The 27920-nt window shown below is 44.9% G+C and overlaps 1 protein-coding gene across 2 annotated transcripts in view; it reads left to right on the forward strand.

Moving 5' to 3' along the window:
* Window positions 1–8706: 8706 nt before the first annotated feature.
* LOC126481345 (acidic mammalian chitinase-like) overlaps window positions 8707–27920 on the forward strand; it is a 62692-nt gene continuing 43478 nt past the window's right edge. The window contains exon 1 of one of the 2 annotated variants that reach the window (XM_050105038.1): window positions 8707–8785. In XM_050105038.1, coding sequence (XP_049960995.1) covers window positions 8767–8785 — 19 coding nt within the window. In that variant the 5' untranslated portion in view covers window positions 8707–8766. Of the gene's footprint in view, window positions 8786–17331; window positions 17387–27920 lie in introns of those variants that run through there. The other variant, XM_050105037.1, reaches the window with a different exon arrangement.

Here is a 27920-nt window from a genome sequence, read left to right on the forward strand (position 1 = left end):
TCTGAAATAACCTCCCGCATTATATTACAGAAGTGAATAACATCTCCAGCTTCAGAAGACAGTCAATGACATATCTACTCAAGCAAAAATAATGATCACCATTTTTCCTGTACGCACTTGTTACCCTTGTTCATCCTTCTTTCGAACTAGCTCTTCCACCTTGCCCAGTACTGTTAGCTAGTGCAGACTCCTTAAAATTCCTTTTCACAGAACTCGCTACACCAGAAAACTTCTATCTTGTACAGCTATAAATTATTTTTATATCTGCTACTATCATTATTGTTATTATTGCCACTATTATTATTATTATTATTATTATTACAATTTCTAAAGGGTGTCCCGGAAGGAAGGACGAATTTGAATTTTGCGCTATTTTGTCATATAACGGTTGGCAGCCGTGGTTTTTTTCGTGTTTGTTACCTGCGATCCTCCCCTTTAATAGCCTGATAGCTTTTGTGTGATGAGCATTGTTGTTTGATGTTTATTTTCATCATGGAACTGAGCAACATATCCTAGTGATATAATGTTGTTATAAAAACAGTGAAAGTCCCACGGCAACCGTTCGTGAACTGCGTGTGACACTCGGACGTAATGCTGCCCAAACCGAAGCATCAGTTCGGAAATTGATCCGGAAGCAGGAGAGCACGGGTTCTTTTTCAGGCGTTAGAAAACAGGACGACCGCGTTCTGTTCCAACGCACGAGAACATTGCTGTCGTGCGTGAGAATGTGACCGTAACCCGCAGAAAATTGGTGCGACGTCGAGATCAACAATTGAATCACTGCATGAAATCCTTTGAAAAGATCTGAAAATGCATGTGTACAAGATTCAACTTACTCAAGAGCTGAAGCCTGCAGATTATGGAGGGAGACATCGATCTGATCAATGTGTCTTGGCTCGACAAGCGGAGAACGAGAACTTCACAAAAAAGAATAATTTTCGCAGATGAGGCGCACTTCCACCTGAGCGAGTATGTCAATAAGCAGAACTGCAGAACTTGGGGTAACGAAAATCCGCGAGTGACTATGGAAGACGAGATACATCCACAGCGCACGACTGTGTGGTGTGGGTTCTGGGCAGGAGGAGCGATCGGTCCGTATTTTTTTGAAAGTGATGAGGGAGCTGTCGTCACTGTGACAGACGACCATTACCGAAACAGGCTTTCTGATTGGTTTTTCCCTCTTATTGATGAAAATGACGATTTCTGGTTTCAACAAAATGGTGCGATATGTCACACATCCCGTGAAACGATTGCTCTACTGAATGAAAATTTTCCTCAAAAAATTATCTCTTTGCGTGCCAACCAGGAATGGTCTACAAGATGGTGCGATCTTACGGATTTTACGCCTGGTGGCTTCTTTTTGTGGGCATTTGTGAAATAAAAAGCGTACGTGAACTAACCACAAACAATACACCAGTTGAAGGATGAAATTAGAGGGGTTATTATCGGCATCCCAGCAGTTGTTTGTGAACACATCATCGAGAACTTCAATGAACGCGTTGCTCGTTGCCGCGCGTTCTTGGGTGGTCAAATAGAAGACGTAATTTTTCATGCATAAATGGGAGAAATTACTTAATGTGTTTATAAAAAACCATTACATTTTCAATAAATTTTGAATGTTATATAGCTCTTTAATATTCGTCCATAATTTCCTCTAATATCACTATCAGAGGCAGCAGCTGCAGTAGCACAAGTATTGCCAGCATTAACTTTATTAGTTCATAGTCAGCATTATTTACTCACATTGCCTTTACAAACACTAAAATCATTTCAACACTATTTGTCATGTTAAAATTGTTATTTATTAGGAACTCTAATGTAAAAAAGGTACTGTGTGTGTGACAACTTCGTCCGATGTGAGAAAGGTCCTGATGGCCCTAATCAAATCAGGTTAAAAAAATAAATATATATTTAACGGATTGACTCTTAGCACACTCCGTCACTACCGAATTTACCTAGCACTTGTCTCATGACACACCAACCGCCTAAAAAGTTCCAAGACATTTTGTTCTTGGTGTATAAGTGACGTCAGAACAGTAAATACTGTGGCAGCTTGAACTAATAACTGTAAGCAACAGTTGTGCGTTCGCCCAGTCAGTTGTGAGCAGGCAGTGTTAATGCAGCGGGCGTGCCGCTGTTGTGTGTCGATGTTGTGTCACAAATCGCAATGGAACAACAAACTGAACATAAACAAATGAAGTGTTCAAAACATTCTCCAGAATGCTTTGAAGAAGGGGAAGGTGTTGTGGAGTTTGCCCCGCATACCTTGACTCGCAAGCAAAAACAGCGACGCGTGGACGCGTGCAGCGACTTGATTGACATAAAAGGCACGGACAGTTATTTTCTCGTGAAAAAAATCACAGGTGACGAGACTTGGTGTTATCAGTATGAGCCTACCACAAAACGGCGAATTGTAAAATTGATCTCTGCTAGTTCGCCAAGACCGGAGAAACTGCGAATACGACGCGCGAGTTGAAGAACATCGCCACGTCAGAGCTGACAGTTTCTCGTGTGTGTATGAACGTTTCGAGCACTGTACTCAAGTATGTGTGTGTGTGTGTGGGGGGGGGGGGGATGCGGAATTACATTGTTCATCCAGAACAGTATGACCACCGAACTACAGTACTATTGACATAAACCCGTCCAGGCGATAACAGCGTCACCTGGCAAGGAATGACTGCTAGTCAACAACACTCACGGTGCACGTAGTATCATTGAGCGTGCCGTCCATATGTAGAATGGGGGACGCGCGATCTATCTGAGTCTGACAGAGGGAGGATTTTGATGGCCCCATTTCGGAAACTGCACGACTTGTCGGGTGTTCGAGGAGTGCTGTGGTGAGTGGCTTCAACACGTGGCGAAACCAAAGTGAAACCACGTCCAGGCTTCGTGGGGTTGGGCCGCAATCCCTCATTGCAGCTTTCGGACGTCGCTGGCTGGGCAGATTGGTAAAACAGGACAGGCGACGAACTGTGGCGGAACTTATGCCACGCTTTAATGCTGGGCAGAGTACAAGTGTGTCTGAAAACACAGTGCACCGAACACTCCTAACGATGGGCCTCCACAGCCGACGATCCACGCATGTGCCAATGTTTACACAACGACATCGGCAGCTGCGACTGAAATGGCACGTGACCATCGGCACTGGACATAGATATAATGGCACAGCGTTACATGCATGGTCTTATGAATCCCGACATATTCTTCGTAATGCCCAAGGGAGGGCGCGAATCCGTCGTCTTCCAGGGGAACAGCGCCCCGTCACCTGTACTGCAGAACGTAGCCGGCCCGCGTGGCCAAGCGGTTCTAGGCGCTTCAGTCCCGAACCGCGCTGCTGCTACGGTCGCAGGCTCGAATCCTGCCTCGGGCATGGATGTGTGTGATGTCCTTAGGTTAGTTAGGTATAAGTCTAGGGGACTGATGACCTCAGATGTTAAGTCCCATAGTGCTCCGAGCCATTTGAACGATTTTGCAGAACGGAAACAAGCTGGCGCGGCTCCATCATGCTCTGGGGAACATTTGCGTGGGTATCCATGGGCCCAATGAAGCTGGTGCCAAGGAGTATCGTACACTGGTTGCAGGCCACGTACACCCGTTCATGACGATCATGTTTCCCGTCGTTGGTGGCATTTTCCAGCAAGATAATGCGCCATGTCACAAGGCAGGAGTGTGATGGAGTGATTCGAGGAACACAGTGGCGAGTTCTAATTAATGTGCTGAACATCCGACTCGCCAGATCTGAGCGCGACTGAACACGTCTGTTATATGACTGAACGTGGCGTCAGAGCTTATCGCCGTCCTGCCCGGAATTTACGGGAATTAGGTGACTTGTGTGCGCAGAAGTGGTGTCAATCCCTCCAGAGACCTACCAAGGCGTAATTGCTTCCATTTCACGACGCGTCGCCACTGCTATCTGTGCCAAAGGTGGACATACCGCTATTAGGTCGGTAGTCATAATGTGATGGCTACTCAGTGTATGTAGAACACCTGAAGCATTAAAACCGCCATCTTAGCTTTTCAATATACTTTATATTAACGCAGTGACAAAATTTTTCGGGCTGGCGAGATATATGGCCATGCAGTCACGGACCTCCGCGGTATTTACCCTTGAAAATGGACTTTCCCTCCTTTGACGTATTTCGATTTGCATCTGTGTCAGCAACAACTACGCACCATTGCTGCTCTCAACAAAAAACCGTGCACAAAAGGACAAATACTACTATCATTGTGCAAAAAGTAAACAAACAGTGTTATTCAAAGTCGCGTGGCTATTACTGTTTGATATTCGCGACGTGCGTAGTTCACTAAGCTCATTCCACAGAGCTCTATGGGACCAATAGGGTACAATGAGCGTACAAAGAATGGCATTGCGAATGCTCACAGGCTTGTCTCGCTGGCGTGAGAGTGTAACGGAAATGTTTAAAAAATATTGACAGGGGTACATTTCGCGAGAGCCTGCTTAGAAAACTTGGAGAACAATCATTCTTCAGCTTCCTACGTACCTGTTCCGTAGAGATCGTTCCGATAAGATAAGGGAAGTAGCGGCTCGCACAGAGATGTACAGGCAGTCATTCTACCCACACCTCATGGGCTAAACTTTACCAACGTCATTTGTTCTGACGTTTACGTTCGTGAAGTCACAACGACTGCTCCGTTCAACGTTACCGCCTACTGTCATGATATAAATGGTCTGAAGATGGTCACATTCTGACCAGAACCAGCAACTATTGTAAAAAAAAAAAAATAGCGGCGGCCAAGACACTTTTAAATCCATTTTTAAGAATAGGATACTACTTTTTTCGTTTTTTGAAGCGTACAATTTTACATTTCTGAACATTTAAAGCAAGTTGTCAATATCTGCACCACTTCGAAATCTTATCAAGGTATGTCTTAATATTTGCGCAGCTTCTTTCTTCATTATACATAACTGCAGCAATTTCAAAAAGTCTCCGGTTGCTATCGATATTGTCCACAAATCCTTAATCCAGTCATAGATTTCACTTTATACCGCGTACGATCGTATTTTTGATAATAAGCGTGGATGTGGTAACGAGTCAAATGCTTTTTAGAAATCATGGATTACTGTATCTACCTGACTGGCTTGATTCAAAGCTTTCAGTATGTCATGCGTGAAAGGAGCGAGTTGAATTTTCGGAAACCATGCTTGTTGCCATGGAGGAGGTCATTCTGTTCGAGATACCACATAACGTTTGAGCTCAGAATATGCTCTAAGATTCTCCAACAAATGAATGTCAAGGATATTTGACGGCATTTTTGGGGATCACTTCTACTACCCGTCTTTTAAATGTGTGTGACCTGTGCTTTCTTCCGACCATTGGGCACTGTTTTTTGTTCGAGGAATCAACGACAGATTATAGTTGACACAGGGGCTAACTCAGCTGCAAATTCATTATAGAATCAGCCCCGGAACTTTCTTCAGGTTCAATGATTTCAGCTGTTTCTCAACGCCACTGACACTAACTCTTGTTTCATTCTTCTTTTCAATATTATGAGTATTAAAGTGGGGCAATTTTTATGGGTTTTATTTTGTAAAGGAATATTTGAAAAGATAGTTAAGGACTTCTGCTTTCGATTTGCTACCAGCAGTTGCAGTTCCTGTCTCATCACGAGTGTTTGGACGCTAAGGTTGGTGCCGCCAACAGTTTTACAAACGACCAGAACTTCACTGGGTTTTGTGAAAGATTGTTTGACACTATTCTGCTAGGATAATCTCTGAAGGCTCCACGCACTGCGCTCTAGATAGCGTAAAGCGTTTCATTTAGCATCCGTCTAGCTGTAGCTCTATGCTTTGTCTTACACCTACGCTGACGCGACAAAAGCCACGATGCAGCGTTACGCACATATACAGATGGCGGTAGTATCAGGTACATGAGGTATAAAAGGAGAGTGCATTGGCGGAGTTGTCATTTGCACTCAGGAGATATGTGTAAAAAGGTTTCCGACCTGGTAATGGCCGCACGACGCGAATTAACAGACTTTGAACGCGGAATGGTAGTTGGAAACCAGGGATATTCCATTTCGGAAATCAATATTCCGAGATAGGATGTAGAAAAATATCCGCTACCAGTCAATAAAGATGAAGTATCATTATTATAGTTACGCTGTGGTGACAGTCTTGCCACTTAGTTACACACTTATTATCATTTTCACGACCATATTTCAGTTTTATAAAGTTTAGCTTCATATTTCACTATTACAATGTGCACTCGTGAAATACACTATGTTTACATGTATGTAAAGTAAGTGTGTAACTAATGATGCTTCATCTTTATTGATCTCCAGCAGTATAAACACGTACCTGAGGATGGGCGTAAGCCCGAAACCGGTCGTATGACAAATAAATAACCTTTTATTGTGGCTGGTAGCGGATATTTTTCTGCACCCTATAAAGGAACAGTCACGGAGTTCGACAGCATCCACTATGGGTAAAATTCATTTAATATTCCGAGAACCACAGTTTCAAGAATGTGCCGAGGATACCAAATTTCAGGCACTACCTCTCACTACGGAAAACGCAGTGGCCAACGGTCTTCACTTAGCGACCGAGAGCAGCTGCGTTTGATATCAGTGCTAACAGACAAGCAACACTGGGTAAAATAGCCGCAGAAATCAATGCGGGAAGCACGACGAACATATTCGTTAGAACATTGCTCAGAAATTTGGTGTTAATGGGCTGTGGCAGCAGACGACGACTTGAGTGCCTTTGTTAACAGCACGACATCACTTGCAGCCCCTCTCCTGGGCTCGTGACCGTGTTTGTTGGACTCTAGACGACTGGAAACCCGTGGCCTGGTCACATGAGTCCCGATTTTAGTTGGTAAGAGCTAATGGTAGGGTTCGAGTGTGGTGCAGGCCCCACGAAGCCATGGACCCAGGTTGTCCGCAGCTCGTGGTCGTGTGGTAGCGTTCTCGCTTCCCGCGCCCGGGTTCGATTCCCGGCGGGGTCAGGGATTTTCTCTGCCTCGTGATGACCACATGAGTCCCGATTTTAATTGGTAAGAGCTAATGGTAGGGTTCGAGTGTGGCGCAGACCCCACGAAGCCATGGACCCAGGTTGTCCGCAGCTCGTGGTCGTGTGGTAGCGTTCTCGCTTCCCGCGCCCGGGTTCGATTCCCGGCGGGGTCAGGGATATTCTCTGCCTCGTGATGACCACATGAGTCCCGATTTTAGTTGGTAAGAGCTAATGGTAGGGTTCGAGTGTGGCGCAACCCCACGAAGCCATGGACCCAGGTTGTCCGCAGCTCGTAGTAGTGTGGTAGCGTTCTCGCTTCCCGCGCCCGGGTTCGATTCCCGGCGGGGTCAGGGATTTTCTCTGCCTCGTGATGACTGGGTGTTGTGTGACGTCCTTAGGTTAGTTAGGTTTAAGTAGTTCTAAGTTCTAGGGGACTGATGACCATAGATGTTAAGTCCGATAGTGCTCAGAGCCATTTGAACCATTTGACCCAGGTTGTCAACACGGCACCGTGGAAGCTGACGGTGGCTCCATAATGGTGTGGGCTGTGTTTGCATGGAATGGACTGGCTCCTCTGATCCAACTGAACCGATCGTTGACGGGAAATGTTTATGTTTGACAACTTGCAGACCATTTGCAGCTATTCATGGACTTCATGTTTCCAAACAACAACGGGATTTTTGTGGATGATAATGCGCCATGTCACCCGGGCACAATTGTTCGCGATTGATTTGAAGAACATTCTGTACAGTTCGAGAGAAGCATTTGGCGGCCCAGATCGCCCGACACGAATCCCATAGAACGTTTATGGGACAAAATCCAGAGGTCAATTCGTGCACAAAATTGTGCACCAGCAATACTTTCGCAATTATGTACGACTATAGAGGAAGCATCGCTCAATATTTCTACAGGAGACTTACAAAGATTTGTTGAGTCCTTGTCACGTCGAGTTGCTGCACTACTGCACTATATTAGGAAGTATCCCACGAGTTTTGTCACTGTATAATGTCCGTGTATAATGCAACAGAAAAATATGCATTAGACAAAGAAAACCGGTAATTGGTCTTCGTGACAAGAACAGCAGCACGAATTGTTTGCCGACCGCGGTAGCCGAGCGGTTCTCGGCGCTTCAGTCCGGAACCACGCGGCTGCTACGGTCGCAGGTTCGAATCCTGCCTCGAGCATGGATGTGTGTGATGTCTTTAGGTTTAAGTAGTTCTAAGTCTAGGGGACTGATGACCTCCGATGTTAAGTCCCATAGTGTCTAGAGCCATTTGAACCATTTTTGTACGAATTGTTTCAGCCATTGTCGAGCGTCAGGAAGATGTTGAAAAAACTTAACAGACTGACGCTTGGAGCAGACTCAAATTTTCTTGCGACTGCATATTTACTAAGTTTCCAGAAGCATCTTTAAGGTATCAGGAAATGTACTACAGCCGCCTACATATCGCTCGCTCAGGGATTACAGAGAGAACGTTAGATAATTGCAGTACTCTCAGGTGTGTTAAAGCAACAGTTCTCCCTGTGCTCGCTAATAACTGGTACGATAGGAAGTATCCTCCGCCATGCCCTTCACAGTATTCCGCAGAGTTTAGATGTAGAATCGATGAATGAAAGCTCACCGAAGGAACAATGCAGATCGCAGCGCGTGAGTCAGGTACGGGAGACAGCAACCTGGCGCATGCGCAATAGCCACAAGTTGACGCAGGCGTACCACCAGAAGCGCTTGCTATCTTAGGCGGAAGTCGTGACTTCTTGCTTGCTCTCGTGACAGTCTCGCCGCGTCACCCGACATGCATTGTGCGGAAGGCAGTAAGTGTAGTTCTAGTTTGTACATTAAATGGCTAAAGCAATCGCTGAAGGCTACTTTTGTAAAGTATACTAATAACCAGTCACGACTAGTGCAAACCTACTCATCCTGATAATTACGGGAATTACTTCTAAATTACTTTATTACTAATATGAATTAACAGAAAAGCAGACACTTTTAAAAAAGCCACTTTTTCCTTTTACACTATTGGGCTGCGTTTATATCTACAACTATACTCAGCAAGCCACCTTGCGTTGTGTGGCGGAGAGTAGTTTGCCGTTGTCACTTCCCCACTCTCCTGTTCCAGTCGCGAATAATTCGCGGGGAGAACGATTGCCGGTAAGCCTCTATGTCGGACTCGAATCTTCCTAATTTTATCTTCATAGTCTTTTTGCCAGATGTACATAGGAGGAAGCAATATATTAGTTGACACGTCTAGCAACGTACGCTCTCGGAACTTCTAACAATAAAACACACCGTGATGCAGAAGGCTTCTCTTGCAGTCTGCCACTGGAGCAAGTTGATCATCTCTGTGACGCTTTCGTGCTTACAACGACGGTTGGAACTTAGTGGCTACTATTTATTCACTACCGATACAGAAGAGTTACATGTTCGGAATCAAATCAAAGTCACAAGGTTCAAATGGCTCTGAGCACTATGGGACTTAACTTCTGAGGACATCAGTCCACTAGAACTTAGAACTACTTAAACCTAACTAACCTAAGGACATCACACACATCCATGCCAGAGGCAGGATTCAAACCTGCGACCGTAGCGGTCGCGAGGTTCCGGACTGTAGCGCCTAGAACCGCTCGGCCACTCCGGCCGGCAAAGTCACAAGGACTTAAATCCGGGAGTATGGTGGATGGTACAGTACTTCCCAGTCCCATCGACCGAACAGAGCAGCCACAACTTGCGCTGTATGCGCCCGCGCATTGTCGTGCAAAATGATGGGTGGGTTGCGCAGAAGGTGTCGCCGCTTCTTTCGCAAAGCTGATCGCAGGTGATGCTCCAAAAACGAACAGTAATACTGTGAATTGACGGTCTGCGGTGGAGGAACTTAATGCGTTGGGATAACACCATCACAGTCGCACTGCCGGCCTTGTCACCGAACGGTTCTAGGCGCTTCAGTCCGGAACCGCGCTGCTGCTACGGTCGCAGGTTCGTATCCTGCCTCGGGCATGGATGTGTGTGATGTCCTTAGGTTAGTTACGTTTAAGTATTTTTAAGTCTAGGGGACTGATGACCTCAGATGTTAAGTCCCATAGTGGTTAGAGCCAGTTGAACCACAGTCGTACACGAGAATCACCATGACTTTAGACCGCTCCGTTCGCACCATCAACAGAACAGGGTCCGCAGCTCGTGGTCGTGCGGTAGCGTTCTCGCTTCCCACGCCCGGGTTCCCGGGTTCGATTCCCGGCGGGGTCAGGGATTTTCTCTGCCTCGTGATGACTGGGTGTTGTGTAATGTCCTTACGTTAGTTAGGTTTAAGTAGTTCTAAGTTCTAGGGGACTGATGACCATAGATGTTAAGTCCCACAGTGCTCAGAGCCATTTGAAACATTTTTTTTTTAACAGAACAGGCTCTGCTAATGGTACACTACGCCTTCCACATCGCTAGCAACGGGTTCTACACAACGCTGGTGTCTACTCTGAAGGACAGTAACAGGTGCAAACATGTAACTCTTTTGAATCGGTTGTGAATAAATAGTTGCCACTGTTTAAGTTCCAACCCTCGTAAATTAACCTATAACGAAACGCGCTTCTGTTCTTTAGATCCCCTCTATTTACACTATCAGTCGTGTCTGGTGCGGTTTGCATACTAACAAGCAATATTCAAGTGTTGGTCGAACGTGTATTTTCTAAGCTACTTCCTTTGCTGATGTACTACATTTCCTCAGGTTTCTTCCAATGAATCATAGTCTGGCATCTGCCTTACTCACGGTTATGTGGTCGATCCATTTCAAATCGCTTGGAACACGTACTCTTATATGTTTTATGAAAGTAACTGCTTCCATTGATTCTTTTGTAAATACACTGCTGGTCACCGACAATGCAACACCCTGAAGGAAGCATCCGAATCAAGTGAAATTTACACCATGAGTTTGCAGCGATGAGATATGCAACTGATTAGAATTCAGCGCAGACGCACATCACGCGCGCCTGTGGCGCCACCTCATAGCGCCATTTAAGGTTTGGCGATTTCGACGAGTGTACGTTCGGCACGTGTTTTTACCTTGTGGCTGTTTCACAAGACGATCAGTTATGCCTCGTAGACAACAGCGAACATCTTTTGATCAAGTATCCGAGTTTGACAGAGGAGGGATAGTGGCTTACCGAGATTGTGGATTATCGTACAGAGAAATCGCTAGTCGTGTTGGACGAAACCAAACAACTGTAACGCGGATATGTGACCGTTGGATGCAGGAGGGTACGACGGACCGACGTGGTCGATCGCATTCACCTCGGTGCACCACTGCACGTGCTGATAGGCAAATTGTGCGCATGGCAGTGACGGATCGCTCAGTGACATCCCGAACCATAGCACAGCACACTGCGTCTGTAACGCATCATCCAGTGTCTGCGTGTACCATTCGACGCCGTTTACAGCAGAGTGGTCTGTCCGCAAGACGTCCATTGCTTCATCTACCATTGACGCAGAACCACAGACGTCTCCGTCGCCAATGGTGTGATGACAGACGGATGTGGACGGCAGAATGGAATGACGTTGTCTTTACTGACGAGGCACGCTTCTGTCTGCAGCACCACGATGGTCGGATTCGAGTGTGGAGACACCGTGGAGAGAGGATGCTGGACAGCTGCATTATGCACCGCCACACTGGTCTTGCACCGGGTATTATGGTATGGGGCGGTATTGGATATTACTCTCGCACGCCTCTAGTACGCATTGCCGGTACTTTAAATAGCCGGCGCTACATATCCAAGGTGCTGGAGCCAGTTGTCCTTCCTTACCTTCAGGGCTCGGTCACAGCCATATTTCAACAGGATAATGCGCGACCACACATGGCACGCATTGTCCAAAGGTTCTTCGTCAATAACCAGATTGAATTGCTTCCCTGGCCGGCTCGCTCTCCGGATCTTTCGCCGATAGAAAACATGTGGTCCATGGTTGCTCAACGAGTGATCCAGATTACATCCCCAGCTGCCACACCAGATGATCTTTGGCAACGTGTGGAAGCTGCTTGGGCTGCTGTACCCCAGGAACACATCCAACGTCTCTTTGACTCAATGCCGAGACGTGTGGCAGCGGTGATCTCCAACAATGGCGGCTACTCTGGCTACTGATTCTGGTAGGAACCACATGTCACAGATGTCTGTAAACGTAATCATTTGATACTTGGTCAACATGTTATCTACAAAATAAATTTTGTTGTGCTACCTCTTGTCTTTCTTGGTGTTGCATTTACGGTGGCCAGCAGTGTAAGTACGCAGTCTGACCGAGAGATGGCAGTCGTTGTTGAAAAATATCTCAGTATTATAAAGTATACGATCTACGAAGCATATGTTTCAAGTTAGAAGACGCCACATTGTTTAGTACTTGTTTGGCAGCCATCAATAGTGAACGTTGTGAGTGAACTTGCGAAAATGGAGAAAACTGGTGATCGTTATGTGATACAATATTTTATTTTGAAAGGCCTCAGCACAGGCAATATTAAAGCTGAATTAGATGCTACTTTGGGAGAGTCTGCTCCTTCGTCGACAACAGTAAAATATTGGGTAGCTGAGTTTACACGAGGCTGTGCGAGCTGCCAAGACGAACAACGCAGTGGTAGACCAAATAAGGTGACGACCCCGGAAATGGTGAAGAAAGTCCACAAAGCGGTTCTGTATGGTCGTCGACTGAAAGTGCGCGAGCTAGCAGACATAGTAGCCTTTTCAAAAAGTGCAGTACATCGCATGTTAGCTGAAAATTAGAAAACAGTGTGCAAGGTTTGTTCCGCGTTTGCTCATATTCGAGCAAAAACAGTGTCGTGAATATGTTTCAGTTGAGTGTTTAGCGAAGTTTCGCAGCAACTAAGCTGATTTTTTGCGCCGTTTCATAACCATGGATGAAACATGGGTCCACCACTTCACTCCCGAGACAAAAGAACAATCAAACCAATGGACACAAATCGCAGAATCGATTCCAAAGAAGGCGAATACCATTTCATCTGCCAGCAAGGTCATGGCGTCGGTTTTTTGGGATGTGCGTGGGATAATTTTCATTGACTACCTTGAAAGAGGAAAAACTATCAACGGCGATTATTATTCGAACATACTGCAACATTTGGACGAAAAAACCAAGCAAAAACGGCCGCATTTGGCCAAGAAGAAAGTGTTGTTTGGTTCAAATGGCTCTGAGCACTATGGGACTTAACTTCTGGGGTCATCAGTCCCCCAGAACTTAGAACTACTTAAACCTAACTAACCTAAGGACATCACACACATCCATGCCCAAGGCAGGATTCGAACCTGCGACCGTAGCGGTCGCGCGGTTCCAGACTGTAGCGCCTAGAACCGCTCGGCGACTCCGGCCAGCAGAAAGTGTTGTTTCTTCAGGACAGTGCACCAGCTCACAAGTCCGTTATTTAATGGCCAAAATTAATGAATTAAAGTTTGAAATACTACCTCATGCACCCTATTTGCTGATTGAGCCCCCTAGGATTATTTTCAGTTCCCAAACTTGAAAAAATGGCTCCGTGATCGAAGATTTTCAACAAATGATGACGTGACGTCAGCAGCTAATGACTATTCTGAGGAGTTAGACAGCTCTCATTATAAAAAGGGTATCGAACTTGTTGAACATTGCTGGGAAAAGTGTATAGACCTGAAAGGAGATTATGTTGAAAAATAAATACATTCTTTTTACAAAATTTTTGTGGTTTCTTTGTTGGGTTGGGTACTTAGGGGACCACCCTGATACGTTACATTTGTTTATTTTGAGGGACAATTGCAACTCCCTGCACCAAGCGTTGATACTCTGCAGTATTCCTTCATTTCGCTACAATTCTCCAGCTTCACGACTTCTGTGTATACTACAGCATCATCCGCGAAAAGCCTCCTGGAACTTCTGACGTTATGTAGTAGGTCATTTGTTAAGTATTCTGAAAAGTAATGTTTCTATAGCACTCCTGTGGAGAATGCCCGATATTTCTCTTACGCCTGAAGGCTTCTTTCCATTCAGAATGACTTGCCGTTTTCTGTTTGCTAGAAATTCTGCAGTCCAATCACACAATTGATCGGATATTCTTTACGGTCGTATTTTTTTCGCTAGACAGCAGTGCGGAACTGTATCTAATGCCTTACTGAAAAGGAACAAGCCATGTACTTGGGCGGCCGTATCTGCTGCTTCCTGGGACTCGGGGACGAACAGAGCAAGCTAGGTTTCACACGATCATTGCTTTCGGAACCCATGTTAGTTCCTACAGAGGGCATTATCGGCCACCAAAAATGTCATAATACACGATGGTACAATAGTTTCTAAAATTCTACAACTAACCGGCGTCAGAGAAATATTCCTATAGTTTCGTGTTTCTCTTCGACGACCCATCTCGAAAACGGTAATCGTACTGGTATTCCGCTAGGTCCAGTGGCCTTCCCTCTGTTGAGCGATTTCAGTTGCTTTTCTATCCCATGGTCACTTATTTCGATATCAGCCACTTTATCGTTCGTGCGACGATTTCAAGGAGGCACTACAATGCCATCTTCCTCTGTCAGTTTTGGAAAAACACTTCCAACTCCTATTTCATAGTAAACATTTATGTAACTTAACATAGATCACTATTGTTTTTGTTGATTGGTTTGGGGAGGGAAGGACTCAACTGCTGGATTATCAGTCCCTTTTTCCCAGGGCATGCCCCATATGAATCCTATCACTTAAGATCTGGGACACGAACAAAAGGCGTAAAACGAACTGTGTAACCACACAGAACGAGAAAACGAAAGAAGGAAGCCAAAACTGAAAACATTAACTGAAAGGCAAAAAGCGGTAGAAGGTGGTAAAACAGTATAGCAGATGGCCTGCGCTGGCTGATTGAAAGGACAAAAAAGAATGAGCCAACCACTCTGCAATACGGATCACTATTGCCTGTATACTATTAAAGTCAAAATCTGTTTAATACAAACACAAGTGTTAAACGCAATATAAAAAGGACGTGTGTGTGTGAGTGAGTGTGGGTGGTTTCCAGCACAGCAATTTCACACATACGACCTGTTATCAGGACGTAAAAAGTATGGTGGTAGAGCATCAAAATGGTTCAAATGGCTCTGAGCACTATGGGACTTAACATCTGAGGTCATCAGTCCCCTAGAACTTAGAACTACTTAAACATAACTAACCTAAGGACATCACACACATCCATGCCCGAGGCAGGATTCGAACCTGCGACCGTAGCTGTCGCGCGGTTCCAGACTGAAGCTCCTAGAACCGCTCGGCCACACCTGCCGGCTGGTAAAGCATCCCTGGCTCCTCTATTTGTGGGGCTGTGGTGGGAAAGTGTAGATATGTAAGCATAATTCTGGTTATTTTGGCAGCCGAATTGGAGAGGATGTAAAATGCAGACCGGTAATGGTAAGAAAAGCACTTCTGAAGAAGCGAGATTTATTAACATCAAATATAGATTTAAGTGTTGGGAAGTCTTTTTTTGGAAGTATTATCTAGAGTGTAGTCATGTATGGAAGTGAAACATGGATGATGGTTCAGACAAAATGAGGAGAGAACCTTTTGAAATATTGTGTTACAGGAGAATGTTGAAGTTTGCTTGGGTACATCACGTAACTAATGAAGTACTGAAAATAATTGCGGAGACAAGAAATTTGTTTCACAGCTTGATCAAAAGAAGGGATCGCTTGATAGGACACATTATGAGACATCAAGAGATCACCAATTTAGTACTGGAGGGAAGTAAGGGGGTAAAAATCGTAGAGGCAGACCAAGAGATGAATACAGTAAACATATTGAGAAGGATGTATGTTGCAGTAGTTATTCGGAGATGAAGACGCTCGCACAGGATAAAGCAGCATGGAGAGCTGCATCAAACCAGTCTTAGGACCGAAGACCACAATAACAACAATTCAGGAATCCCTGGAGCAGTACCTACAAAACTTGGAACACTTACGGCTTCCTGTGGTAAAACATATTCTGTTGGGGAAGATATGTCTAAGCCCTTAGGTGTTCAGAGTGGATGGCATGTAAAAATAATCAAAATGAACTAAATTACTGTCGAATCCTCAGGTTTCGTTGTTTGGTAAGCTGATGGTAGCAGACCCGATGATATTTTGCCACTGGGAATTTGAGAAAGGTTAAGGGAGTATTTACGTTTGAGTACGTTTGTTCTACAGTCTTGCTGTTTAATTTCAGGTTCATGGCAAGAGGGATGTCGAATGCATTTCTAGCAGGAAAATTTAGAGTGAGAATAACTACCGTATCTCTTATTGTCAGCAAGGTTTTATCGGTGCTGTAGCAAAAATTACAACTGTTGTCTATGAACCCACAATCGGCACAAGAATTCGAAGAAATAGCTGTTATGTTCTATAAGAAATGAGCGTTCCAGAAATGTCTAAGTTCAATCAGTGGGGAACATATCAGAATTCTTAGCTCTAAGTGATCAGTCTCAAAGTTTCGTAATTATAAAAGCTACTCCTCAATAATACTGCAGTGTATTTGCACATTGCAAATACACTTTTGCGGAAGTCAGGGCCATGTGGAAAACAAGTGCTGAAGGCAGTTTCAGGAGGTACGTACTGAACGATAAAATGGCATAAGATATGCTTGAATTCCTGTGGGCGACTTCCTCCCAAGTACTACTATCAAAGTCCCCTTTGTCTTCGTAGGAGATGAAACTTGCTCAAACTCAGACACCTGATTATAGATTGTGCCAGGAAAAGTCTTCATCATTCGAAAAATAGGTTTAACAAAGCCTTTTAAGGACTCAGAAGAATGGCTGAATGTGCATTTGGAATTGCAGAAGCACACTAGCGAATATTTAGAAAAACCGATTGAAACGAAAGTTGAGACAACAGAGCTTATTGTAAAAGCTCTTTGTGTTTTATATAATACCGCTGTAGGCAAAGAGAATACACTGATCGTTACGTACTACAGAGACATACTTCCTGTAGTTGGCACATCAAGAAGGAACAATGCAGATTTTGTAGAGGCTATCGACACAAGAAATCTGTTTCTCTGTCCCTTACTGAAGAAAATATTGTCTGATTAAATAAAAGAATATTAAAGTGTAGCTTACGTGTTTCACATTATATAGAAACGTCTTTTCTTTGTTAGTCCAATACACAGCGGTTGTGATGTTGTGTATGACTCTAGTACCAGACGGCTGTGCGTTCAAAAACGGCTGAATTAACTGCCTTTTTAATATCGTAACCGAAACTGTTTCCACAAGCTCGCAACAAAAAACACTGCTCGAGAAAGCGCGCAACGAGGAGAACTCAAAAACGGCGCGACTAGAGTGGCCTTGAAGCAGCCAATCACGGCTCACGTTTCAGGACGGGCCCCCGATGGTCGCTGCTGGAAAAACAAACCAGTCTGAGTTTACATCGTCGACTGGCGTGAATCTTGGCGGGCAGCGATGCAGCAGGTTAAAAGCGCTGGTGAGTTCCAGTGGGATTTTGTTTCATCATCGCCAGGCAATGCCGCGAAGTGCGAGCAGCGACGCTGGCAGCTTCGCCGTCGGCTGGTAATCGTTTCCGTGTTTCTATTTATCTTCTGTGTTACACCGCAGTTCTGCCGTGGAGATGCATTTGACGGCTTAGCAGAGCCCCAGATTCCCACCTGGTGACCAAAACCGGAACTAATTTTTTCCCAGCATAAATCGGTTCCACGTTAATGCATTAGCATATCTACCACGTTTCGCTGCTGTACGATAATTTCAGTCCACTTTGAAACTCTGTCAGTAGCTGCACGATAATCATAATCAAACGGTAGTTATACAACAGCGAGTACGATCTTCTGCAGTGGAGCACCAGTTACTGGTGTCAATGTTTAGCCTGCTTAGGTTCTCCTTGAATTGTTCCTTAAAGCGATTCAGAGGAATACTGCTGAGCCTTCTACCTGTGTTCACTTTAGTATACAAAATTATTGGCGGAAATCCATCGTTTTTCATTAGCTAGAGACAACGAATTCGCCTGAGTTGGTGTCTAATGACGGTGGCTTCTGTACTGTTCATCTTCGCCTTTTGCACATCTGTACTTGATATGAAGTCATCCCATTTGATGTTCATAACGCATCTAAGCTACTGATAGTTGAAGCGCTCTAGTTTCTTAAGACAAGTTAGCTCCCAGGTTTCGCAACTGTAGAGCAGGGTAGAATCAACAATGTCTCGATACCCTGTCAGTTTGGTACATAGTGTCAGGTCTTTATTCAGGAAGACCCAATGTCTGAGATGTCCAGCCGGCCGGTGTGGCCGAGCGGTTCTAGGCACGGTTCTAGGCGCTCGGGCGTGGATGTGTGTGATGTTCTTAGGTTAGTTAGGTTTAAGTAGTTCTAAGTTCTAGGGGACTGATGACCTAAGATGTTAAATCCGATAGTGCTCAGAGCCATTTGATCTTCACTGCTGTGATACACATCTCTTCTACCAGAAGCTATCTGATACTACGGAAGAGCTACAAAATGCAGTAAACAAATGAGAATATATTTGTCTGTTATTGTCCATGGATATAGCATACAATAAACATCTGTTAATGATGTTACTTTAAACCGTATTCGCCGGCCGAAGTGGCCGTGCGGTTAAAGGCGCTGCAGTCTGGAACCGCAAGACCGCTACGGACGCAGGTTCGAATCCTGCCTCGGGCATGGATGTTTGTGATGTCCTTAGGTTAGTTAGGTTTAACTAGTTCTAAGTTCTAGGGGACTAATGACCTCAGCAGTTGAGTCCCATAGTGCTCAGAGCCATTTGAGCCAGAGCCAAACCGTATTCACAGTTCTGGGTAAATGTAACATATACATTACTTCTGGTGGAACCAGTTTGTGGACTAATATTTTGTGAAATACTTTTACATTGATGTTTTGTTTTTGCACTTACCGGCATAACGGAAGCCTATTATTCCACACAGAAAATGGCAGAAATAATGTTCTGTTATCGTGTGGTTAATGGAATCAATGGTGAAAGATCATGTCTAGCATTTACTGTGTGGAATGATAGGCTTCCATGTTGGTAAGTGCAAAGATAAAACAACAAGGTAAAAGTATTTCAGCCGCGCGGGGTTAGCCGAGCGGTCTTAGGCGCTGTAGTCATGGACTGTGCGGCTGGTCCTGGCGGAGGTTCGAGTCCTCCCTCGGGCATGGGTGTGTGTGTTTGTCCTTAGGATAATTTAGGTTAAGTAGTGTGTAAGCTTCGGGACTGATGACCTTAGCAGTTAAGTCCCAGAAGATTTCACACATTTTAAAAAAAAAAAGTATTTCATTAACTACTGAAAACATAAGCTGGTTCCGTCAGAACTAACTTAACTAGGCTGTGAATACGGTTTACAGTAACAATACTAACAGATGTATACGTCATGCTTTATCCATGGACAGTAGCAACAGGAATGTGTCATTTGTTTACTGCATTCGGTTGGTCGTTCATAATAGCAAAGAGTTGGCAGTAGAAGCGATGTGTTTCACAGTAACGAAGACGAACGAGTGCTCATAGTTCTTAATGTATGCATTTTAGACTATATATTTACTGATTTTTTTTTCTTTTTTTTGGTCCGTGTTATCGGCTGGCAAAATATGGAATACTTTTTATAACACTCTATTTAAGAGAGGCCAGCGCCTGGGAAAACAGTTAATATACTGATAAATTACAGAAGCAGTGGTTAAAGAGGTGCGTTTTTGTTTTCGTTTTGAATATTTGCAGGTATTCGATTCTTGCCTGCTTTCTGTCCGTAGACTGTTAAGCTTTTGAGGACTAAATGGAATGAAATTTTACTTTTGAATACATTATGGAAGTGACAGTGATCAATGTGTTACAAATGTTTACTATTAAAAACAGTCTTGATCACGATTTATTTATTAAGGTGACCGGTAGTGATTCTCCAGCAGAAAGAGGTTCCTACTTAATGGTCTGAAGATGACCACAGTAGTGGTCGAAACCGGTCACCTTAATAAATAAATCGTGATCAAGACTGTTTTTAGTAGTAAGGAATGAAATATGTTTAGATATGTCTGACACAAAAAAAAAAAAATGGCTCTGAGCACTATGGGACTCAACTGCTGAGGTCATTAGTCCCCTAGAACTTAGAACTAGTTAAACCTAACTAACCTAAGGACATTACATACATCCATGCCCGAGGCAGGATTCGAACCTGCGACCGTAGCGGTCTTGCGGTTCCAGACTGCAGCGCCTGTAACCGCACGGCCACTTCGGCCGGCTGTCTGACACACGTGCATAATTATGGAGCTATGTCGCTGACGTCAGTCTGACGTAAAATTATGGAAGACGACCAAGTACTAACCACAGTACAGACATATATACATCTAACATTCCGTGCGGCATACGACAGAAAGTTGCAAATGTCCTGAAAAACACAAGATTAAAAACTGGATTCACTCCACCTAAAAACTACGACAGAATATAATACATAATACAAAGTGTGATCAAACGATGCTTATTCAGGTTCTGGAATGTAGCATGTCAAGACTGTCCCGTCTTCTTCCCGAGACAAACAGACCGAGATTTCCACAGTAAGTATACAGAGCGCATTAGAGCCTACGTACATAGCAATCACACAACAACAGCAATAGCCACACAAATACACATTTGGAAAAGTAGAGCAAAACGTGTAAGTACGTCACAGACTAAATAAAGGTCATGAAACGAATGTGTCACAAGAACTGGGGATACATCCCCACTACAAAAAGTATGGAGATAAATTAGTGAATGAAGAACTCGAAAGCAACAGAGTGAATTTCTTCAGATGTTTCGATAGTTTCCGTAAACAAGCAAAATATATATTATTCAGAGAAAGAAACACCGTTGTAGCTAATATACACGTAAATAATGGTTTTAGATTATAGATAGAGAACGCCCTCTGCAGCATATTATAGCGTATGTATTCTGTGGACGATCTGTAGCGTATGCATTGATAAGCCAACACTATGACCAGTGCCCACCGCGACGCTAGATGCTGCCTGATGGCGTTGCAGGTACGTGACACGGTAACAAAAGTGTGTAAGCGGGGCAGACACGGGCGGGGATCACGTTAGCGAACATGTGGGCTCCATAAGCGACTTTCACAAAGGGAACATTACTATTGCGCAGAGCATGTGAACGAGTATCTCGAAAACGGGGAAATTGGTCGAATGTTCACGTGCTACGGTCGCGATATCTGCAGAAAGAGGTAGAAGAACTAAGCGCTAAATGGTTGGACGCCCACGATTCTCCACAGAATGTGGGGTTCGGTGGCTTGCCTGTTCTGTAAAGTTCGATGCCGATCTATGGCATCTCTTCCCAAAAGAGCACAATACCGGTGCACGCACAAGTGTTTCGGAGCACACCGTTCACCGGACGTTGTTGAATATGGAGCTCCAAAGCAGACCACCCTTAAGTGTTGACTTGCTGCCCAACGAAATCGTCAATTACGACTATAGTGGGCATGGGTCCATCGGGATTCGACCATCGATCGATGGAAACATTTCGGCATTTCGGGTGAATCACATAATTGCTACACTAAGTCGCTGGTCGTCCCCACAAAGCCTTCATCGAGGTGAACGGTGGCTCGCAACATGCAGCGCGCCACGGACGCGGGCTGGTGGGAGCAGTATTATGTTGCGGGAGACATTCCCCTGCGCTTGCATAAGATCTGTGGTAGTAATCGAAGACACGCTGACAGCTGCGAACCACCCTCGTACAGCACTTCATGCTTGAAGTCTTCCCCGACCACGATGTCACCTTTCTGCAGTGTCTCCGAGCCAGAACCGTGCTGCAGTGGTTTGAGGAACACTATAGTGAGCTCACGTCGATGTCTCGGCGACCAAATTCACCTGATGTAAATCCTATTGATCCCTTATGGGTCGCTATCGGGTGCCATTACTGCATATGCAAATCAGCGGACAGTTAGTTAGACGAATTAATGTAGACATCTAATGCCACATATCTTCACAAACCTACCAACAAACTGTCGGATCCCTGACATGCAGAATCACTGATGTATTTCGTTCCAAAGACGTAAAAACATGCTGTTAAGCAAGTGTTCCTACTGCTTTGGCTCATCTGTGTATATCTGTTGACACACTATAAAGAGTGTTTCAGAGTCTTTGCGACAAACGTGAAGGAACGATAGATCGAGTAACGGGGAATAGATTTTCTTAGAGGCAAAATGTTCGTTGATACGTCCTGGTGATGCTAGTCATTGTTCAAGCCTGGTTATGCTCTATGGAGTTGGCATGACGTAGGCACTCTGCAGCGTGGAAGACTGAAAACCCATCAAAATTGATGTTCCCGATTCGCTTCTAAAATATCTTTCTGCGCTGAGAAACACACGTTCTTATGGTTTTCTTGTTGAAAATCACTCTATAAGTTTACTGGGGTAGGTACTACGCTGTACACTAGTTAGTAGACCCTCCTAGTTTGATGAATCTCGTCGTCCCAGGGCCGACTAATGCTAAAGGATCACCTGGGAAGCGTCAGTGAATTGTTTCGAACAAAAGTGACGTGGTATATCACCCATAGACGTTTGTCGCAAAGACTTTGAAGCACCCTGTCTATACGTAACATATCTTTGTGACTGTTTCTGCATGGGACTTTGTGATTTTAACACGTGCTTTAGAACGTGGACTGTAACAGTTATGCATTATGTGTATGAGTTTCTACATAACAAAGCAAGAAGAAATTCGCACATGAAACTTACTCTCAATCTGTAGAGAAAGATACATCAATAATTGCAAAACTGCGCAAATTTACATTACAGTGAAATCACCCAAAACTGCCAGACAACACGAAAAAACATACGTAATACTGTGAATTATTTCCCAAAACGCGTAGGTAGAAGAGAAAATGTTACTGGTGGAAGCAAAATATTACTTTATATCAAAAGAAGTCATTATGGGTGCAAGATTTGTTCAAACGTGTTACAACATTTATGGAGAACGCAAATCTTCTCCATGCGAGTCAACATCGATTCTGTAAACACAGATCTTCTAAAAATCAGCTCGTCCATGAGATTCAGAGCGCCGTAGACAACAGCGCTGAGGTGGTGCCGTGTTCTTCGACTTCGGGAAGGCATTCAATACAGTTTGCACTGTCTTTTAATGATCAAAATACATGAGTTCACGTACAGGGCGGTTATAATTAAACTTTCCCTACTTGAGATGTCCCTCATGAAAAGTTATCGTAGAACAACGAAACTTTGTTGCAACATTTGTTAGGATATGCAGAAGACAAATAACGAACAAACCGTTGAAAGAAACGCATAATAATTTCCACATGAAAGAGTTCAACTCTGATAATCTTGGTTGTTACGGAGTGTGGAACGATCGGCCAATGATTTGGTTTGCTCCCGGGAGACGCCAAACGCTAATTGCGCACCAGATTGTTGAATGCTGGACGCAAAGTGCGATCTCCCAGTAGTGCTCGAGCTGTGTCAACTGCGTTACTACAAAGACAACGGATCTGAATCCTCCCATGTGGCACCTAAAATGTTTTACTTTCCATGGTTCACCGTTCGAAATGTGCTGTGAATAATTGTGAAATTGTATCCGTATAAACTTCGCATTACTCACCAACTTTTGCCACGTGACACAGACATTCGAGTACACTTTGCTTTTACTTTACCTGCAAGGGGGGAAGTTGATGACGTGTAGCCTTGGAACATTTTGTGGAGTGAAGAAGCACACTTTGCGCTCGCTGGGGCAGTAAACGATCGTAATCGTTGCATTTGGGGATCGTCACGGCCAACGAACGTGCATAATGTTCCCCTGCATAATCAACGCGACACTGTGTGGTGAGACTTCACGGCACAGTTCGTGATTGGTCTAGTTTTCTTCGAGGAACTCAGGTCCCAAGGACCAAGTATATGCAGTGTGTAAGGATACTGTGATCTGCTTCGCCGGCCGAAGTGGCCGTGCGGTTCTAGGCGCTGTAGTCTGGAACTGCGAGACCGCTACGGTCGCAGGTTCGAATTCTGCCTCGGGCATGGATGTGTGTGATGTCCTTAGGTTAGTTAGCTTTAACTAGTTCTAAGTTCTAGGGAGCCGGCCGCGGTGGCCGTGCGATTCTAGGCGCTGCAGTCCGGAACCACGGGACTGCTACGGTCGCAGGTTCGAATCCTGCCTCGAGCATGGATGTGTGTGATGTCCTTAGGTTAGTTAGGTTTAAGTAGTTCTAAGTTCTAGGGGACTAATGACCTAAGATGTTAAGTCCCATAGTGCTCAGAGCCATTTTAAGTTCTAGGGGACTAATGACCTCAGCAGCTGAGTCCCATAGTGCTCAGAGCCATTTGAACCATTTTGTGATCTGCTTCGTCAACATGTGACCCCTGCTCTGCTAGAAAGAGGTGCTTTGGACTCAACTGATGCACGATGGAGCTGCACCTCACATTGTTCGTGAGGTCGCTCGGTTACTCAGTAACGCATATTTAGAGAAAAACGAATCATTTGCCGATAGTTCCAAACTGCGTTATTAATAAAACACCGGATTTGAACTCTCTCATATGGCAACTAAAATGTATTTCTCTTCCCCATGTCCTAACAAATATTTTTATAAAGTTTCGTTGACCTACGATCACTTCTCAAGCAGTGACAGTTTAATTATGTCCTGTATGATCTGGTGAATTCAGTCGGAAGATCCGGGAGGCTCTTCGCGGACGATGTTTTTTAACTATGGAGGAGTTGCAACTCCAGAAAATTTAGTTTTTGGTGTTCTCATTGACTTTAATTCCCTTTTCAAACTTTATCTTCGGTTTTCTTTCCTGCTTGCTCATGTACAGATTGAATAAAGTGCTGGGTACAGTACAATCTTCCCTCACTCTCTTCTCAGCTGCTGTCTCTTTTCATGTCTCTCACCACTTAACTATAGATTGGTTTCTGTACAAATTATTGATAACCTTTCGTTAACTGTATCTTCCCCACGATAATTTCAGAATTTGTGCAATGTGTATTCCAGTTAAATTATCATAATTTGTCTCTAAATCTTCGTATGCTATAAATATGGGCTTTTCTTCCTTCGGTCTATCTTCTAAGATAATTCATTGGATCAGCATTGCTTCGGATGTTTCTGCATTTCTCCAATAGTCAATTTATGCTGGGTCGCCTGGGTCGCATTGTAACTCTCTGTCCCTCCTCAGGAACGATAGATTCAACTACATAACCCTACGTGGAGGTAACTACAACGCCGGAAAAAAATGCATCACCCTCAAGGACAAGGTAATTTTACTGACAAGTGGGGTGACATACAGTTCTTCATTGTAGGAGTATACGATAACAAATGCAGACCAAATGAAAAATTCGTCACAACAAACGGTGTCCAGTCACATAAATTGACAGTGTGGCCCCCTCTGGCTGCAACGCAAGCGTGTATTCTCGCACACAAACGATCGTACAAATGCCGAATTGCATCCTACGATAGTTCGTCTCAATCATATTGCGACTTTTGTTGCAATTCGACAAAAGTTCTTGCAGGCCCTGGGGGATGAGTAAGTTACCGCTTCGTCATGTGACATACCTGTTTAATTGGCGAGAGATCTTGCTGGTCAGGGCAGCTGTTCTACATCATGAAGAGCAGTTACACTGTCCTGCTGTCCGCCCCCGGTAGCTGAGTGGTCAGCGCGACAGACTGTCAATCCTAAGGGCCCGGGCTCGATTCCCGGCTGGGTCGGAGATTTTCTTCGCTCAGGGACTAGGTGTCTTGTTGTCCTAATCATCATTTCATCCCCATCGACGCTCAAGTCGCCGAAGTGGCGTCAAATCGAAAGACTAGCACCAGGCGAACGGTCTACCCGATGGGAGGCCCTAGTCACACATCATCATCATCATCATCATCATCATCACTGTCCTGCTGAAAAGCATATCACCTTCCCTTCGAAGAAATGGCAGTAGCGCGGGAAGAGTAGCCTCTGCAATGTAGCAGGCACTGGCTACCTTACCCTGCAGAAACGCCAAATGTGATCGCGAGTGGTAAGTCACGGCCCACCACACCATGCAGCTAGGGATGGAACCTGTGTATCGAGGGTGAATACACTCTGAAATACGGCATACACGTGGATGGACTCTGGAATACGAAAAAAGACGTGGACGTCTGTCACTCGAATACAGACAGAATGTACTGACTTCACTAAAGACTACAGACTTCCACTCCAGTCTCCAGGCAACTTCTTCACGACGCCACAGTACCCATGCGTGGCAGTGTCGTTGTGTCAATGGTAGCCTGGGCAGAGGCACATGTGGTTTTAATCCTGCTGCAAGCAGACGGTTCCCAGTGGTTCCTGATGTCAAAGCAGCTACAGCTGCCCAGATTTCGTGACTGGATGATGTACGGCCGTCCACCGCTACTCGCGCAAAGCGTCGATCTTGACGTGTGTCTGTACTACGTGGACGTCAACGTAGTTGCAGGTGTGGAAGCGTTCCACAGACCACTATTGAAAGCAGCGACACACCGCTTGTACATTGTGCCCAACATATGCAACAACTCGTCGATATGTCCATCCAACTTCCCACGGGCCCACAGTGTCAGTCCTTTCAAATGGCCGAACCTTTTCAACACGCGTACGTTCTCGCCGGTGGGACATGTTGCAAACGTTTACCTCTAATCTCAGCACAATTATTGCATGCAGAGTCGAAACCGAGGTTTCACAGTCAGGCCCCCTGAGAGCCATCTGATCGCCGATGACTGTGACCAATGAATCACTAACACCACAACCCCTCTGTATGAACACTGTAAGTAGGCTGTTTAGGTTTTTATGTTGGTAATGCCATGTAGTGCTGTGTATGAAAATCGCTGACTGCGCTGTGCGCAGTCTGTGGCTGGTTGGACTCATTGTTGGAATATTCGATTTGTAGTGTTGGGCAGTTGGATGTGAACAGTGCGTAGCGTTGGGCAGTTGGAGGTGAGACGCCAGCAGTGGTGGTTGTGGAGAGAGAGATACCAGAGTTTTGAGAAGTTACTATAAGCGTACGATCTGAACGTGTGTCCGCCAGAAAAAGGAAATTTATAAACATCGATGTTATGAATTGATAGATATACACTACTGGCCATTAAAATTGCTACACCAAGAAGAAATGCAGATGATAAACGAGTATTCATTGGACAAATATATTATACTAGAACTGACATGTCATTACATTTTCATGCAATTTGGGTGCATAGATCCTCAGAAATCAGAACCCAGAACAACCACCTCTGGCCGTGATGACGGCCTTGATAGCCTGGGCATTGAGTCAAACAGAGCTTGGATGGCGTTTACATGTACAGCTGCCCATGCAGCTTCAACACGATACCACAGTTCATCAAGAGCAGTGACTGGCGTAGTGTGACGAGCCAGTTGCTCATCCACCACTGACGAGACGTTTTCAATTGGTGAGAGATCTGGAGAATGTGCTAGCTAGGGCAACAGTCGAAAATTTTCTGTATCCAGAAAGGCCCGTACAGGACCTCCAACATGCGGTCGCGCATTATCCTGCTGAAATGTAGGGTTTCACAGGGATTCAATGAAGGGTAGAGCCACGGTCGTAACACATCTAAAATGTAACGTCCACTGTTCAAAGTGCCGTCATTCCGAACAAGAGGTGACCGAGACGTGTAACCAATGGCACCCCACACCATCACCTCATACCATCACCCATACCATGGTAGTCCATGCTGCTGCACACGTCGTCGAACTGTTCGTGCAGATGATTGTTGTCTTGCAGATGTCCCCATCTGTTGACTCAGGGATCGAGACGAGGCTGCACGATCCGTTACAGCCATGCGGATAAGATGTCTGTCATCTCGACTGCTAGTGATACGAGGCCGCTGGGATCCAGCACGGCGTTCCGTATTACCCTCCTGAACCCACCGATTCCATATTCTGCTAACAGTCATTGGATCTCGACGAGCGCGAGCAGCAATGTCACGATACGATAAACCTCAATCGCGATAGGCTACCATCCGATCTTTATCAAAGTCGGAAACGTGATGGTACGCATTTCTCCTCCTTACACGAGTTCAAATGG

The sequence above is a fragment of the Schistocerca serialis genome, chromosome 5, assembly GCF_023864345.2.
Source record: "Schistocerca serialis cubense isolate TAMUIC-IGC-003099 chromosome 5, iqSchSeri2.2, whole genome shotgun sequence".
NCBI classification, from domain to species: domain Eukaryota; kingdom Metazoa; phylum Arthropoda; class Insecta; order Orthoptera; family Acrididae; genus Schistocerca; species Schistocerca serialis.